Below are 16,177 nucleotides of genomic sequence, written 5' to 3' on the forward strand. Positions count from 1 at the left end.
GTTGAGGCCTGTCTCACACCCTCATGAAGACTGTTCCAGATTTTACCAGCATGAAACTGAATCATTGACTCTGTGAACCCCCAGGAGACCCCTCGAACATGTCAGAGATGTACTTAGATTTCTATTAAAGCAGGAAACTGATTAGAGCACACTCCATGAGCTTGGAAGAGCTTGTATTTCACTATTTTGGTGTTGTTGTTGTTGTTGTTGGATAGTATATTGTTCACAAATTTACTTTTTTTCCGCTAAGGACAAAAGTAGGATTGAAAATTGATCTGAGGAGATGAACCCTCTTACAGTAGAGTAGAGACACATGTTTTTGAAGTATTTTATACCAAACAAACCTGCAACCCTGCCTCTACACACCACACATACACTGACAGTTGATCTCATTGTTGTTGGAGACCTTGGGTGCTATGGGTTTGCTGACGTAAGGGAGCTTGTCCTAAGAATCAGGTGCTTGTTGTACTTCTGAGACTTCTTGGACACTGCCCTGAGCCGTGCGCCTCAGTGTGTGTTCTTTTTCATTTTTAAAATGTGTTTACCTTGTTATTAATATTACTTATTTGTTTTCCTTTGTGAATGTTTATATAGGGACAAGAAATTGATTTTGTTAATTGTGTTTGGAATAGGGGTGGGGTTAAATAAGTTTAACTTCTCCCCACTCCTTTTTGGACATGTGCTTTTGTCCTTTTGATTTGTAACAGCCTTTATGTTTAAATTCTGTAGAGGTGCATTGTGTTGCTCACATGTTCAAAATTAAGAATAAGGATCAAAGAATAAAGAGCTGTTAAAGACCACCGTGGCTCCATCTAAAGCTGCGCCCTCACGATCAGACAGTTCAGTGTTAGAGACAACAGGGCACTGGAGTTCAGGCATATCAGTAACCTGCATTCCTTTGAGAAGGTCTGGGCTATCGCATACAATGTATTGCAGATCTGGAACTGAAATCTTGGTGGTAGCAATCCAGTCTCTGAGCCACACAAGAGCACAGGTGCAGGAGAAAGGGTTGTCGAAGATCTGCAGGAGGGACAGGGAGGACAGAGGGCTGAACGTGCCCTCTACAATAGTGGTGAACTTGTTGTGGTTGATGCTCAGTGACCTCAAGTGCACCAGCGTGGAGAAGGCGTCCTTTGGCAGGCTGACCATCTTATTGTGGTTCATTTTGATCAGCTGCAGCGCGGTGAGGTTCTGCAGGTCCTCCCAGGGAAAGTTGACAATTTTATTGTAGCTGATGTCCAGGTTTCTCAGCTGAATCAGGGGGGCTAGAGTGTCCCTCTCGATGGTCACTATCTTATTATGGGCGAGCCACAGGGAGTTGACCTGGGTCACGTTGACGAAGCTCTTGCTCTTGAGCAGTTTGATTTTGTTGGCGGAGAGGCTCAGTGTGGTGGTGTTGGGGGGCAAACCCGTGGGCACGTTCTCCAGCTTTTTGTAGGCACAGTTGGTCAGGTTCTGCACCGCTTTGTCCACACACGTGCAGGGCTGTGGGCAGCAGCGCACCATCACCACCACTACCGCCGCCCACACAGTGAGCCATGGCACAATGCGCACAGACATTTTCTCCACCTGCAGACACCAGAAATAACACCTGCAATGAAATAATATGAAAGAAGAAACACAAGACTCCACAATAGTAAAATACTGTCATTTGAAAACATTATGAAATGAGTGTGTACACATTAATGATTACAATGAGATTCATCCTTGTTTAGCAGCTTAATAGCAGAAGGTATGAAAGACAACAGATAACGATTCTTTCTTGCTCGCAGCACATTGTAGCGCCCCCCAGAGGGCATCAACACAAAAACTGAGGACAGAATGTGTTCTGGTTGGCTTATGATTTGTTTGGCCTTATCAATAACTCGCTTTCCCCATAGTGAACTTAAAGGGACAATACGGAGTTTAAAAATGTTTAAGTTAAGTATTTTCCTCCCCCTACATGTTTCAACAATGTCCTAATGTGTAGAATGTACCCAGACATATTTACCACAACTGCCTCTAAAATCCTGCACTGTCACTCAAAAAGGTGTTAATTCGGGTCTGAAGTGCCGTCATGCACAAGCTTAATATAGAAGGTGCAGTTACACGTATGACCTGAGGTGGCAGTAGTGAGTATAAAATGGCTAACTTGCATCTTGCCCCTTTAAATCATAAGTCACAAAAGAAAATGTCAAAAGGCTTTCGCTAAAAGAATTGTAAAAGTTGCATAAACGGTGTCACAGGCATTGAAAGAACGGAGCTTCCTCAAAAGACAAATTCTCTGTTGGCCTTTTTTAATAATCACTTCTGTATGTGACTCAAACTTTAGCTGCGAGTCAAATGTAGTGCCCAAGTACCGATAAGAGTCAACAATGTCCACATCTTTACCATGAATAATGGTCATTCCACAAGCATCCTTGCTGCGCCTAAAGTCGATGATCAGCTGTTTTGTTTTAGACACATTGAGATCTAAGGAGCTCTCATCACACCATTCTACGAAAGTTTCTAGGGCCTGGCCATGACCAGGGACAGGACCCTCAAGCAGAGTTAAGAGAGCAGTGTCGTCGGAGAACTTCACAGAAGGTGGGGGTGATGGGGAGATCCATAGAAATAGCTCTCTTGTGCACTTGATGGCGCCATAAAATGTAGTGCATGTTTATACAATATAAAGAGGGTCATTGATTGACTGCGGAATTCTTCCGCAGTCAATTATTGGTTTTCATGTTCTTTATTATTATTCCTCTTCCATCTTTTTCCCGATTTTCTCCAGCTTTCAGCACCTTCATGCTTTGTGCAATTTATGCAAGTTATGCATCAAAACGTTCCGCATGTTGAGGAGAAGGGTGCTATTACTTTTGGGACTTCTGCAACTTACGGTTTTTCCGCAATCGGCCAAAATGTCGGAGATTTTTCCCATTGACTTATAATGGGGCTGCCGCAAATCCATGCTTTTCTGCACTTTTTTCTGCATTTTATGCAATTTCTGCACTTTGTGCATGTTCAGCTTATGCAACTTGTGGGTTTTGAGAAAAAAATGGCCTTCTGCAGATTTACAGTTTTTTTATACGAGAGTTTGAAATGTTTGCATTAGTGTGTATGGGGGAATCCAGCCAATGGGGAGACTCCAGGACTTTCAGCCATTTGTGCAGCTTCTGCCAATCAAGCACTTTCAACAGTTTGACCAGTTTATGGAATTTAAAAGTTTATGCAATATTAACAATTTATGCAAATTAACCACTTTATGGGATTTAACCAGTTAATGCATTTTAAAGCGTTTATGCAACTTAAGAGTTTATGCCATTTAGGATTTATGAATTTTAAAGAGTTTATGCAATTTACATAATTAACCCATTCATGCATTTTACCACTTTATGCAGTTTATACAGTTCATGCAACATGACATTTGATGCATTTTACCAGTTTATGCGAATTAGATTATGCAAATTAAGCAATTTATGCAATTTGAAGAGTTTATGCAATTTCTGCATTCGCTTCCCACAATTCCGCAGTCAATCGCAATGGCGCAGCCATTGCATTTCTAGTTCCTCTTCCATCTTTTCCCCGATTTTCTAGAGCTTTCAGCACCTTCATGCTTTGTGCAATTTATGCAAGTTATGCATCAAAACGTTCCGCATGTTGAGGAGAAGGGTGCTATTACTTTTGGGACTTCTGCAATTTACGTTTTTTCTGCAATCGGCCAAAATGTCGGAGATTTTTCCCATTGACTTATAATGGGGCTGCCGCAAATCCATGCTTTTCTGCACTTTTTTCTGCATTTTATGCAATTTCTGCACTTTGTGCATGTTCAGCTTCTGTAACTTGTGGGTTTTGAGAAAAAATTGGCCTTCTGCAGTTTTCCAGTTTTTTTATACGAGAGTTTAAAATTTTTGCATTGGTGTGTATGTGCGAATCCAGCCAATGGGGAGACTCCAGGACTTTCAGCCATTTGTGCAGCTTCTGCCAATCAAGCACTGAGGCCATTTCAACAGTTTGACCAGTTTATGGAATTTAACCAGTTTATGCAATATTAACAATTTATGCAAAGTAACCACTTTAGGGGATTTAACCAGTTTATGCATTTTAAAGCGTTTATGCAACTTAAGAGTTTATTCCATTTAGGATTTATGAATTTTAAAGAGTTTATGCAATTTACATAATTTACGCAAATTAGATTATGCACATTAAGCAATTTATGCAATTTGAACAGTTTATGCAATTTCTGCATTCGCTTCCCGCAATTCCGCAGTCAATCGCAATGGCGCAGCCATTGCATATCTAGTTATTATCAACACTATTTAGTGTTGTTTGGAAAATCCTATAGTTAACGTATGACCTTTTTTCCCCAGCAGGACTAAAGCAGGATTGAAATTTGAAGAGATCTACGGACATGAAACAAAACAAAAAGCTGCCACAAAAGAAAGGTCACACACTCTAATATTGTGTTGGGCCGTCTTTAGCTTTGATTTCAGCATGTGACATTAACTTGTGCAATGTCAAAATATTTATTTCAATCCAGAGTTGCATTAATTTCCCACCAAGATCTTGCATTGATGATGGGAGAGTGTGACCACTGCGCAAAGCGTTCTCCAGCACATCCCAAAGACTCTCAATGGGATTAAGATCTGGACGGATCTGGTGAAAATGATGTCTCATGCTCCATTGTCATCTTGGATAATGTCCGAAAAGACATCGATGGAGTAACCTGGTCATTCAGGACGTTCAGGTCATCAGCTGATCTCATTCTTTGGGCACATAGTGTTGCTAAACCTAGACTTGACCAACTGCAGTGACCCCAGATCAAAACAGTTTGTTAAATCCAAGTGGCAACTTTATTTTTGGTCAGACAGTGTCCACGTCTGTATTTTATTCTATTGGCTTGAATTTAATGCTTTAAAAATCCCTGGCATTAGTTATTGACAGACGCATGTACTCAGTTACATGTAGGCCTACTTCAGCAACATTTTGAATAAACTGGACTTAGAGTAGTTTTTGCTATCATTCAGCACTTTTCACTTCCACTTTTTACTTCCTCTTTACTAATGTTCGGCTACTTGTGCCACTGAGTAAATTTTAAAGTTACAAAAGCTTTATGTCAACATGTATAACAATAAAACAACTAGTGTACAGGCATTCAAAAGGTTAATGGGGTAAAGTTGGGATTTTAAACAGATTTCGTGGTCTCTGCAGAGAAGCAACTGCGCTGCATGGGCCCAGCACGTGCCGGGGCGCACACAGGGAGTGCCAAACTACATTCTAGGTGCAGCTGGAGGGGCTATACAGGTATGGGCGCGGCACAGTTAAAAGATGAGCCCGGGAACACAGTTAAAAGCTGGAATAATGTTAAGGAAACAATCTATGGCCTAATAGCACAGTCACGTGATGCCTAGTATTAACAATTAAACTACATGCGAAAATACTAAAACAAGCACATAAGATGCCAAACAGGTAGACAGATGCATCTAAACAAAATCTAAACAAGCCGATGACAATATCTACATGTTAGTGCATAAGACTTACTTTCGCTTAGATACGCACAAGAAGAGCCACCAATGCTGAGTCGGGACTGAAGATTGGGACACGCTCAGAAAGTTACTTCACTACTAGGCAGTTTCAGAATAAAACAACTGGAAATATAAAACACTTTCCGATTTTGTGTATCGTTTCTCCAGAAATATATATTTTTAATATATACTTCTATGGTATTTTCTTTGTAAATAGTTAGATTTGAATATTAATAGTACAGTATGTTGTGTTTCTCATAATTTATATGAGACTTTCATGTACTTTTTTTTTTTTTACTTTAACTCGAGTATTTATTTGGGTCACTGTTTTTTCACTCTACTCACCTGTTGTGTTGATGTTTAATTTATGAGTCGACCCCGAGCTCATCTTTGACCTGGTTCATTTTGGCTGCAGTCTGTAAATAAGGCTCAAAATAAAGATAAAAAACATGTAGGCTAGATTTTTTTTTGAATGTGCAGCTGACATGATTTCACATCTCACAGGCTTTACTTTCTGCAAACCGTTGGACAGCTTGCGTTCAGTTCAGTGTTGCCTATTACTATTCTAAGACAGGCATATTGTGTGGGATTCATATTTCTAGTCACCAGATGTTTTATTAATCACTCGTATGATCTCCTGGTTCAGTTCTTCAAACATAGACACGCACCGATTAAACAATCTCTCACGGCTGCACACTGCCATCTACTGGTGTGAATTGGCATAGGTTTTTATGTTGTACAGTGCAGTAGCCGCTTCTTTTGAGTCTTGTAGTTGGAGGACAGCTCCCTCTGTCGGTGCATTGGGGAAGCATCGGCCTTGTGCACACTTTTTCATTTGGAGTGCGATTTGTTACACAGAGTCAACAGCAACACAACAAAGACTTAGACAACAATAATAATAGTCATCATCGTACTCATAATAATGATGATGTTGCTTTTTACCACTTAATGGTGCATTATGGAACTTTTTATGTGAAAAATAAAGTTGACATTTGTGTGTATTTGACCTTGTAGTGATCCAGCAGCTGTATGAGTGGTCAGCGTGGCACCTTTACTTTCCATCACAGTGGTTGGGACACTCCAGGACGAATTGTTTTGTAGGTTTTCTGGAGAGAGGGTTCATTAGCAGTGAAAAACCCTCCAAACAAGTAATCCTGGAGCGTCCTAGAAACCACTGTGATGGAAAGTAAAGGTGCCACGCTGACCACTCATAAAGCCTCTGGGTCACAACAAGGTTAAATACGTACAAACATCACCTTTTTTTTTCACATAAAAAGTTGCATAATGCACCTTTAACCCTAACCTGAACCGCGCACATTTTCAGTTTGGCTTTATCCAAATCTAAAAGCTCCTTGAAAAAAAACGTCATAAAATCGACAACAAACAGATGCAAACAAGGATGAAAATGCAACAAAAGAGCAAGAAAAGCGACACAAATGTGACGAAAAACAGACAAAAAATGTGTAATAAAAAAGCCACAAAAGAACAACAGAGAAGTGACAAAAAGCCATGAAAATGTGGCAAAAATTTGATGTTAAAAATCAATGGAAAAAAAGGCCAAAAAGTGACAACGCAACAACAACACAAGGAAAATTATCCATTTATGACTTGTCGGTCTTAGCTTTCAAATGAGCCGTTACTATGGCCAATAGGCTGTAACCTTTTAGATCTGGGTAAAGCTGAACTGGAGGTTAAGGCGGGGGTAAAGAGGTTAAGATGATTACTTATTGAATATTCATATAAAATCAATTACACCTGTATATTGACCCTCTTAAATTAGATATTAATGTTAACAGATAATGTTAAATGTATGAACAAAGATTATGAAATGAAAAGAGCATTTTTATAGAAATTGTTATTGGTATAGTTTATGCCACGTTGGAATAGTGGCTAAATACAAAAACAAACAGAAGTGTATGGGGTCTATTTAAAAAAAAAAAAAAAAAGATAATTAAAAAAAAAAAACTAAACTACTGTATTTGAGTATTTATAGCTACTTCCACTAACCAGATCAGACAAACATTTCCTCCTGTGGGGCACACATGCAGTCCAGAGGCTCAGGGTGGGTCCAGAAACACAGCTTTTCGCTTTTGTTTGTTCAAACTGGCTTCCGGAACTTCAGGAACCGAAGCCTCTGAAGGTGGGGGTGATGGGGAAATAGACTTCTTCTGGACTGAACTGCAGGATGGCGTCACAACATTTAGTGCACGTTTCAAGAGAGTCTTTATTATTGGAAATGCAATCAGTGGGAATTAAGCACGGCAAGTTTATTTGTAGAGCACAATTCATACACAAGGCAATTCAAAGTGCTTTACAGTTGCATGAAATTACAAGAAAGCAGATAGAATCAATCCGTAAAACATCAACATAAAAAAACATTAATTACAGTAAAAGGCAAGAGCGCAGTTAAAATACTTGCAGTTGTCATATGTGCGGGTAAAAACAACTGTTTTCAGCCTGGATTTGAACATTGTCAGAGTTGAGGCCTGTCTCACACCCTCATGAAGACTGTTCCAGATTTTACCAGCATGAAACTGAATCATTGACTCTGTGAACCCCCAGGAGACCCCTCTAACATGTCAGAGATGTACTTAGATTTCTATTAAAGCAGGACGCTGATTAGAGCACACGCCATGAGCTTGGAAGAGCTTGTATTTCACTATTGTGGTGTTGTTGTTGTTGTTGGATAGTATATTGTTCACAAATTTACTTTTTTTCCACTAAGGACAAAAGTAGGATTGAAAATTGATCTGAGGAGATGAACCCTCTTACAGTAGAGAGTAGAGACACATGTTTTTGAAGTATTTTATACCAAACAAACGCCTGTAGTGAAACACACTGCCTGATCAACAAAAAAAAGTTGCGACCCTGTAATATTTTGTTGGACCACGTTTAGCTTTAATTACTGCACAATTAGCTTGTGCAATGGCACAAGATTTATTTATTCCTGAACCTAGCCCTGACCAGCTGCAGCAACCCCACATCAGAACAGGTGGCGCTTTTTTTTTGTTCAGGCAGTGACCATGTTTGCATTTCATGCTATTTACTGGTTTGAATTTAAGGCAGCCTGGCTTTTAAATCCTTTGTATTAGTCATTGATTTCTTTGTCACACCTGGTGGTGGTTGTTTTGGGCTAGACAGAGAGAAATGTGACCTCTACACAGGGTTGCCAGGCCTCGTCAGCCAAACATGCCCAAAATCCATGGACACATGGCGCGGCTGGAATTTTCAACGTTTATGTTCTAGTTTACAGAGCCATGTGCTCCTGCTATGATGAGAAACCACCCCTTTCTTCCTCTCTCTCTCTCTCTCTAAAAAAGCTGCTCAAGAGCCTTGGGTGTGAGGTTTTGTCAATAGAAAAAAATAGTAATAGTAATAATAAAGAAATAAGCTAAAAATAGCCTATTTTACATTGAAAACAGCATAGCAAAATACACCGGCAGTTTTATTTCACTTGGACCTGGCAACCCTGCCTCTACACACCACACATACACTGACAGTTGATCTCATTGTTGTTGGAGACCTTGGGTGCTATGGGTTTGCTGACGTAAGGGAGCTTGTCCTAAGAATCAGGTGCTTGTTGTACTTCTGAGACTTCTTGGACACTGCCCTGAGCCCTGCGCCTCAGTGTGTGTTCTTTTTCATTTTTATAATGTGTTTACCTTGTTATTAATATTACTTATTTGTTTTCCTTTGTGAATGTTTATATAGGGACAAGAAATTGATGTTGTTAATTGTGTTTGGAATAGGGGGTGGGGTTAAAGAAGTTTAACTTCTCCCCACTCCTTTTTGGACATGTGCTTTTGTCCTTTTGATTTGTAACAGCCTTTATGTTTAAATTCTGAAGAGGTGCATTGTGTTGCTCACATGTTCAAAATTAAGAATAAAGAATAAGGAATAAAGAATAAAGAGCTGTTAAAGACCACCGTGGCTCCATTTAAAGCTGCGCCCTCACGATCAGACAGTTCAGTGTTAGAGACAACAGGGCACCGGAGTTCAGGCATATCAGTAACCTGCATTCCTTGGAGAAGGTCTGGGCTATCGCATACAATGTTTTGCAGATCTGGAACTGAAATCTTGGTGGTAGCAATCCAGTCCCTGAGCCACACAAGATCACAGGTGCAGAGGAAAGGGTTGTTGAAGATCTGCAGGTGGGACAGGGAGGACAGAGGGCTGAACGTGCCCTCTACAATAGTGGTGAACTTGTTGTGGTTGATGCGCAGTGACCTCAAGTCCACCAGCGTGGAGAAGGCGTCCTTTGGCAGGCTGACCATCTCATTGTTGTTCATTTTGATCAGCTGCAGCGCGGTGAGGTTCTGCAGGTCCTCCCAGGGAAAGTTGACGATTTTATTGTAGCTGATGTCCAGGTTTTTCAGCTGAATTAGGGGGGCTAGAGTGTCCCTCTCGATGGTCACTATCTCATTATGGGCGAGCCACAGGGAGTTGACCTGGGTCACGTTGACGAAGCTCTTGCTCTTGAGCAGTTTGATTTTGTTGGCGGAGAGGCTCAGTGTGGTGGTGTTGGGGGGCAAACCCGTGGGCACGTTCTCCAGCTCTTTATAGGCACAGTTGGTCAGGTTATGCATCGCTCTGTCCACACACGTACAGGGCTGTGGGCAGCAGCGCACCATCACCACCACTACCGCCGCCCACACAGTGAGCCATGGCACAATGCGCACAGACATTTTCTCCACCTGCAGACACCAGAAATAACACCTGCAATGAAATAATATGAAAGAACAAACACAAGACTCCACAATAGTAAAATACTGTCATTTGAAAACATTATGAAATGAGTGTGTACACATTAATGATTACAATGAGATTCATCCTTGTTTAGCAGCTTAATAGCAGAAGGTATGAAAGACAACAGATAACGATTCTTTCTTGCTCGCAGCACATTGTAGCGCCCCCCAGAGGGCATCAACACAAAAACTGAGGACAGAATGTGTTCTGGTTGGCTTATGATTTGTTTGGCCTTATCAATAACTCGCTTTCCCCATAGTGAACTTAAAGGGACAATACGGAGTTTAAAAATGTTTAAATTAAGTATTTTTCTCCCCCTACATGTTTCAACAATGTCCTAATGTGTAGAATGAGCCCAGACATATTTACCACAACTGCCTCTAAAATCCTGCACTGTCACTCAAAAAGGTGTTAATTCGGGTCTGAAGTGCGTCATGCACGAGCTTAATATAGAAGGTGCAGTTACACGTATGAACTGAGGTGGCAGTAGTGAGTATAAAATGGCTAACTTGCATCTAGCCCCTTTAAATCATAAGTCACAAAAGAAAATGTCAAAAGGCTTTCGCTAAAAGAATTGTAAAAGTTGCATAAACGGTGTCACAGGCATTGAAAGAACGGAGCTTCCTCAAAAGACAAATTCTCTGTTGGCCTTTTTTAATAATCACTTCTCTATGTGACTCAAACTTTAGCTGCGAGTCAAATGTAGTGCCCAAGTACCGATAAGAGTCAACAATGTCCACATCTTTATCATGAATAATGGTCATTCCACAAGCATCCTTGCTGCGCCTAAAGTCGATGATCAGCTGTTTTGTTTTAGACACATTGAGATCTAAGGAGTTCTCATCACACCATTCTACGAAAGTTTCTAGGGCCTGGCCATGACCAGGGACAGGACCCTCAAGCAGAGTTAAGAGAGCAGTGTCGTCGGAGAACTTCACAGAAGGTGGGGGTGATGGGGAGATCCATAGAAATAGCTCTCTTGTGCACTTGATGGCGCCATAAAATGTAGTGCATGTTTATACAATATAAAGAGGGTCATTATTATTGGAATTGCAATCAGTGGGAAGTAGACTTCTATTAAAGCAGGAAGCTGATCAGAGCACACTCCATTAGCCTGGAAGTGCTTGTATTTTACTATTTAGTGTTGTTTGGAAAATCCTATAGTTAACGTATGACCTTTTTTTCCCCAGCAGGACTAAAGCAGGATTGAAATTTGAAGAGATCTGAGGAGATGAAACAAATAAAAAGCTGCCACAAAAGAAAGGTCACACACTCTAATATTGTGTTGGACCGTCTTTAGCTTTGATTTCAGCATGTGACATTAACTTGTGCAATGTCAAAATATTTATTTCCATCCAGAGTTGCATTAATTTCCCACCAATATCTTGCATTGATGATGGGAGAGTGTGACCACTGCGCAAAGCAAATTAAGATCTGGACGGATCTGGTGAAAATGAGGTCTCACAATGATGAATCCTGGCATTGTCATCTTGGATAATGTCCGAAAAGACATCGATGGAGTAACCTGGTCATTCAGGACGTTCAGGTCATCAGCTGATCTCATTCTTTGGGCACATAGTGTTGCTAAACCTAGACTTGACCAACTGCAGTGACCCCAGATCCAAACAGTTTGTTAAATCCAAGTGGCAACTTTATTTTTGGTCAGACAGTGTCCACGTCTGTATTTTATTCTATTGGCTTGAATGTAATGCTTTAAAAATCCCTGACAGACGCATGTACTCAGTTACATGTAGGCCTACTTCAGCAACATTTTGAATAAACTGGACTTAGAGTAGTTTTTGCTATCATTCAGCACTTTTCACTTCCACTTTTTACTTCCTCTTTACTAATGTTCGGCTACTTGTGCCACTGAGTAAATTTTAAAGTTCCAAAAGCTTTATGTCGACATGTATAACAATAAAACAACCAGTGTACAGGCATACAAAGGGTTAATGGGGTAAAGTTGGGATTTTAAACAGATTTCGTGGTCTCTGCAGAGAAGCAACTGCGCTGCATGGGCCCAGCACGTGCCGGGGCGCATGGACAGGGAGTGCCCAACTACATTCTAGGTGCAGCTGGTGGGGCTATACAGGTATGGGCGCGGCACAATTAAAAGATGAGCCCGGGACCACAGTTTAAAGCTGGAATAATGTTAAGGAAACAATCTACGGCCTAATAGCACAGTCACGTGATGCCTAGTATTAACAATTAAACTACATGCGAAAATACTAAAACAAGCACATAAGATGCCAAACAGGTAGACAGATGCATCTAAACAAAATCTAAACAAGCCGATGACAATATCTACATGTTAGTGCATAAGACTTACTTTCGCTTAGGGAGGCACAAGGAGAGCGACCAATGCTGAGTCGGGACTGAAGATTGGGACACGCTCAGAAAGTTACTTCACTACTAGGCAGTTTCAGAATAAAACAACTGGAAATATAAAACACTTTCCCATTTTGTGTATCGTTTCTCCAGAAATATGTATTTTTAATATATACTTCTATGGTATTTTCTTTGTAAATAGTTGGATTTGCATATTAATAGTACAGTATGTTGTGTTTCTCATAATTTATATCAGACTTTCATGTACTTTTTTTTGTACTTTAACTCGAGAATTTATTTGGGTCACTGTTTTTTCACTCTACTCACCTCTGGTCATTGATTTCTTTCTGGTGGTGGTTGTTTTGGGATAGGCTTAGAGGAGTGGGGCCTCTTCACACCACACGTAAGCTGATGGGGGAAGAGTCTTGCACAACGACACAACGGCAGCATGTATGTTGGAGCTAGGGCAGAACAGCCAACTTTAAATTGGATAAATAAGCACCCATTCACTTTCTTGGTGAAGAGGGCCTCAATTACACATTCCACCAGCGGGGCCTTTGCCAAAGCATTCCAACTTGCCCATAAAACCGTCCAAAATAGAAAGCCATGGACTGCATTTCTTTAAAGGTTTGAAAAGCTTTTTGTAAGGCTGGTGATGCTGCGGATGCCTGCTCTAATCCACACTGAGCAGCATCTCACCCAGTAAAGAGAATAAATCACAAGCGTTTCTGGGTCTTTATGTGATAATACCAGTGCTTGTACTGTATACTCAAACAGAGAGACTCAAAATGACTTTATCGAAAACAAAAACAACTTCACTATAGCAATGGCCATTTCAGAACTTCTCTTATTTCTGTGTGGCCGCTGCAGACAAAAACAGAGTTAGGCGGAGCCACATATGGAACAATTGTGTCAGAATGCATAGACCAGAATGACTCACTGTTATTCTGTTCAACATATTTCCGTGGATACAGATGTTTGACGATCCACACGGCCCACAATGCCACAATATCTCAGCATCTTTCAGCTCACAAAGAGTACCACAATAAAATTAACAGCAACAACAGCAAGAAGGGGGGAATAGACAGATCAATGCTAGACAAGAATATGATGCTACTGTCTGGCTTCAGGACCCGCAGTATCCTGTATCGATTAGGTATTTTCATAAGAAACAACCAAAACCAGCTCCACAAATGTTGGATCTTGGATTCAACAAACTTGGTCTTTTGAGATGGGCCACCCAAAGAACTACTAGTTTGACATATTTAGTGATGTTTATTATTAATCATTAAAGGTGCATTATAAAACCTTTTTGGTGGAAAAGTTGATATTTGTGTGCAATTGACCTTGTAGTGACCCAGCAGTTGTATGAGAGGTCAGCATGGCGCCTTTACTTTCCATCACGGTGGTCTCGATAACGCTCCAGGATCAATTGTTATGTAGGTTCCCCGATGTCAGGAGTGAAAACCTTTCAAATAATTGATCCTGGAGTGTCCTTGAGACCACTGTGACGGAGAGTAAAGGCACCATGCGGACCTCTCATACACCCACTGTGTCACTACAAGGTCAAACACGCACAAATATCAACTTTTTTCCCACAAAAAAGGTTGTATAATGCACCTTTAAGTATAGGAAGACCCGTTCTATACAAATGAATGACACAAATGGGCTTTATGTCCAAAATTCATACATGGACTTAGACTGCTGGTTTTCAACTGGTTTGTTGGGACCCAAACGTGGGCTGTGGAATAATTTTCAGTGAGTTGTAACCTTCCCAGTCAACATTTCAGTATTTGACTATACAGAAAAAGTTGGATAACATGGCCCGAGTCTGTTTAAATTACTCAAACTGGGTTGCTTTGATCATGATTTCAGCTTTAGGGCACATTTGATGATTTAATCCCACTTATTTGGTGATTTAATCTGTGGGAATTTTTTTTTTTGTCACTTCATTTTCTGAATTTAAATGAGTTGGGTTGCTGCTTGTCATCCTATGGTGATGGTAGGCTCCCAATGTCAAGATCCTGCTGCTTCCTCCATTCTCCCCTCTCCTGTGTTTGTGTGTGTGTGCGAACTCACCCGGGTGGAGCGTGCGACTTCCCCACACCTGCTGCCATCACTCATCTGAGGTCCATCTACAATCAGTCCAGTCCTTCATCTACCCTGGTTCAGCAGCCATTCTTCGCCAGTCCGTCAGTAAAGCAACAGCGGTACCTGTCTCTTGGCTCAAAATTGAAATCTGATATATCTTACCTGTTTTTTGGATCTTTTTTTGTAATTCGTTGTATCCTGCTTCCAGCATGACCCGGATCACTTACCCGTTGCACGCCATCCACCAATCTTCCTGGACCCAAGGCTCAGTTCCATCCTGCTCCACCGGCTCACACCAGCACCACCCCTACCACTGGCCCCACAGCCTGATACCTACTTGCCCCACTGGCCCCACAGCCTGATACCTACCTTTCTGTAAAATAAATTTGGTAAACTTTGGTGTGTCGAGTACAGCTTTTGGGTTCAAAAGTCTGTTCCGTAACACTCAAGCCATAAGTACCACAGTTAATGCGCTATACTAAGAATTAGAAAAGCATACAAAGCTGTCATTTGCATTTACAAACTGTATTGACAGAAATATGGCTGTTGTTATAAAGGGGTCTTGCCAAAGGAGCTGGGATTGAACTTCCAAACTTGTCGTTAGAAGAACACTGTTGGAGCACGTACAGGACTACAAAGGCGCGATATGATCTGAAACTCTGCACTGAAGACTTTAATCTCTAACAGAATCACACAAGAAATGGCTCCTTTCCTGTGGCAGAGGGGACTGAGCGTCCATGATTAAATGGTCAAAACGTCAGAGGCATGAAAGGAATGGGCCATGGCTATAAACGCAAGACAACAACAGAGACAAGCAACACCGTATGAAAATACTATTTATTAAAGGTAGCAAATGGTCTAAACTTATATAGCTCTTTTTCACCTACATTAAGCACTAAAGGCGCTTTATAGCAAGGATCCACTCACCCATTCACACTCTTCCATTCATACACCAGTGTACGCAGACACTGGAGGCAAGTTGAGTGAAGTGTCTTGCCCAAGCACACGATGACACATGTTCACTTTCAGGAGGCGGGATTTGAACCCCTGACCTTCCGATCATGAAACAACCCCAATCTGCACCACTGTCACAAGCCTTTCCTTAAAACAGAAATAAATATAAACAGCTTAATGTACAGCACAAACTGGACAACAGGGTGAAAGTGCAAAATGCAATAAAATAAAATAAAAAGATGATTGAAAAAATATATATGGTTAAGGGTTAATAATCACACCTGAAAACACAAATTGCCTTCTTTTAGCCTCTAGTTTCTGTAGCACTTAAAACTAATAATAATAATGTGAGTAATACATGTCCTGAATGGATAAATCAATTAAGCAATTAATGATTCATTTTAACGTAATATTTAAGATGCTGGCGGGCTAAGTTTAAATCATTTGTCTCACTGACAACACAACACAGCAACTTGGATAAAACACAGTAACCAGCTCCGAGTTCCGACCTCTGAACAAAGATGGAGATGTTTTGTTCAATTCGGTACAACATTAGGAATTTCATATTAATATAT

At 40.8% G+C, this 16,177-nt stretch overlaps 2 protein-coding genes across 2 annotated transcripts; both read right to left on the minus strand.

Annotated features, from left to right (window-relative positions):
• Positions 1-693: 693 nt before the first annotated feature.
• LOC306971812 (immunoglobulin superfamily containing leucine-rich repeat protein 2-like) lies at positions 694-5,569 on the minus strand. The gene is made up of 2 exons (XM_079568201.1): positions 5,500-5,569; positions 694-1,569 (listed from the first exon to the last, which is right to left on the minus strand). The coding sequence occupies exon 2, from the start codon at positions 1,558-1,560 to the stop codon at positions 760-762; it is 801 nt and encodes a 266-aa protein (XP_079424327.1). The 5' UTR covers positions 1,561-1,569; positions 5,500-5,569; the 3' UTR covers positions 694-759.
• A 3,721-nt stretch (positions 5,570-9,290) lies between these two features.
• Positions 9,291-10,168, minus strand: LOC306971928 (immunoglobulin superfamily containing leucine-rich repeat protein 2-like; the record flags this gene model as incomplete). Its single annotated transcript, XM_079568367.1, has 1 exon — positions 9,291-10,168. One exon carries the CDS (start codon positions 10,166-10,168, stop codon positions 9,347-9,349), a length of 822 nt encoding a protein of 273 aa, XP_079424493.1. The 3' UTR covers positions 9,291-9,346.
• Between the last annotated feature and the right edge of the window lie 6,009 nt (positions 10,169-16,177).

Source organism: Gobius niger (assembly GCF_951799975.1).
Source record: "Gobius niger genome assembly, chromosome: 12".
In the NCBI taxonomy this organism is placed as follows: Eukaryota; Metazoa; Chordata; class Actinopteri; order Gobiiformes; family Gobiidae; genus Gobius; species Gobius niger.

Bases quoted from the DNA above. Each gene is read 5' to 3' on its own strand.
- LOC306971812 (XM_079568201.1), bottom strand. From the start codon at position 1,560: ATGTCTGTGCGCATTGTGCCATGGCTCACTGTGTGGGCGGCGGTAGTG.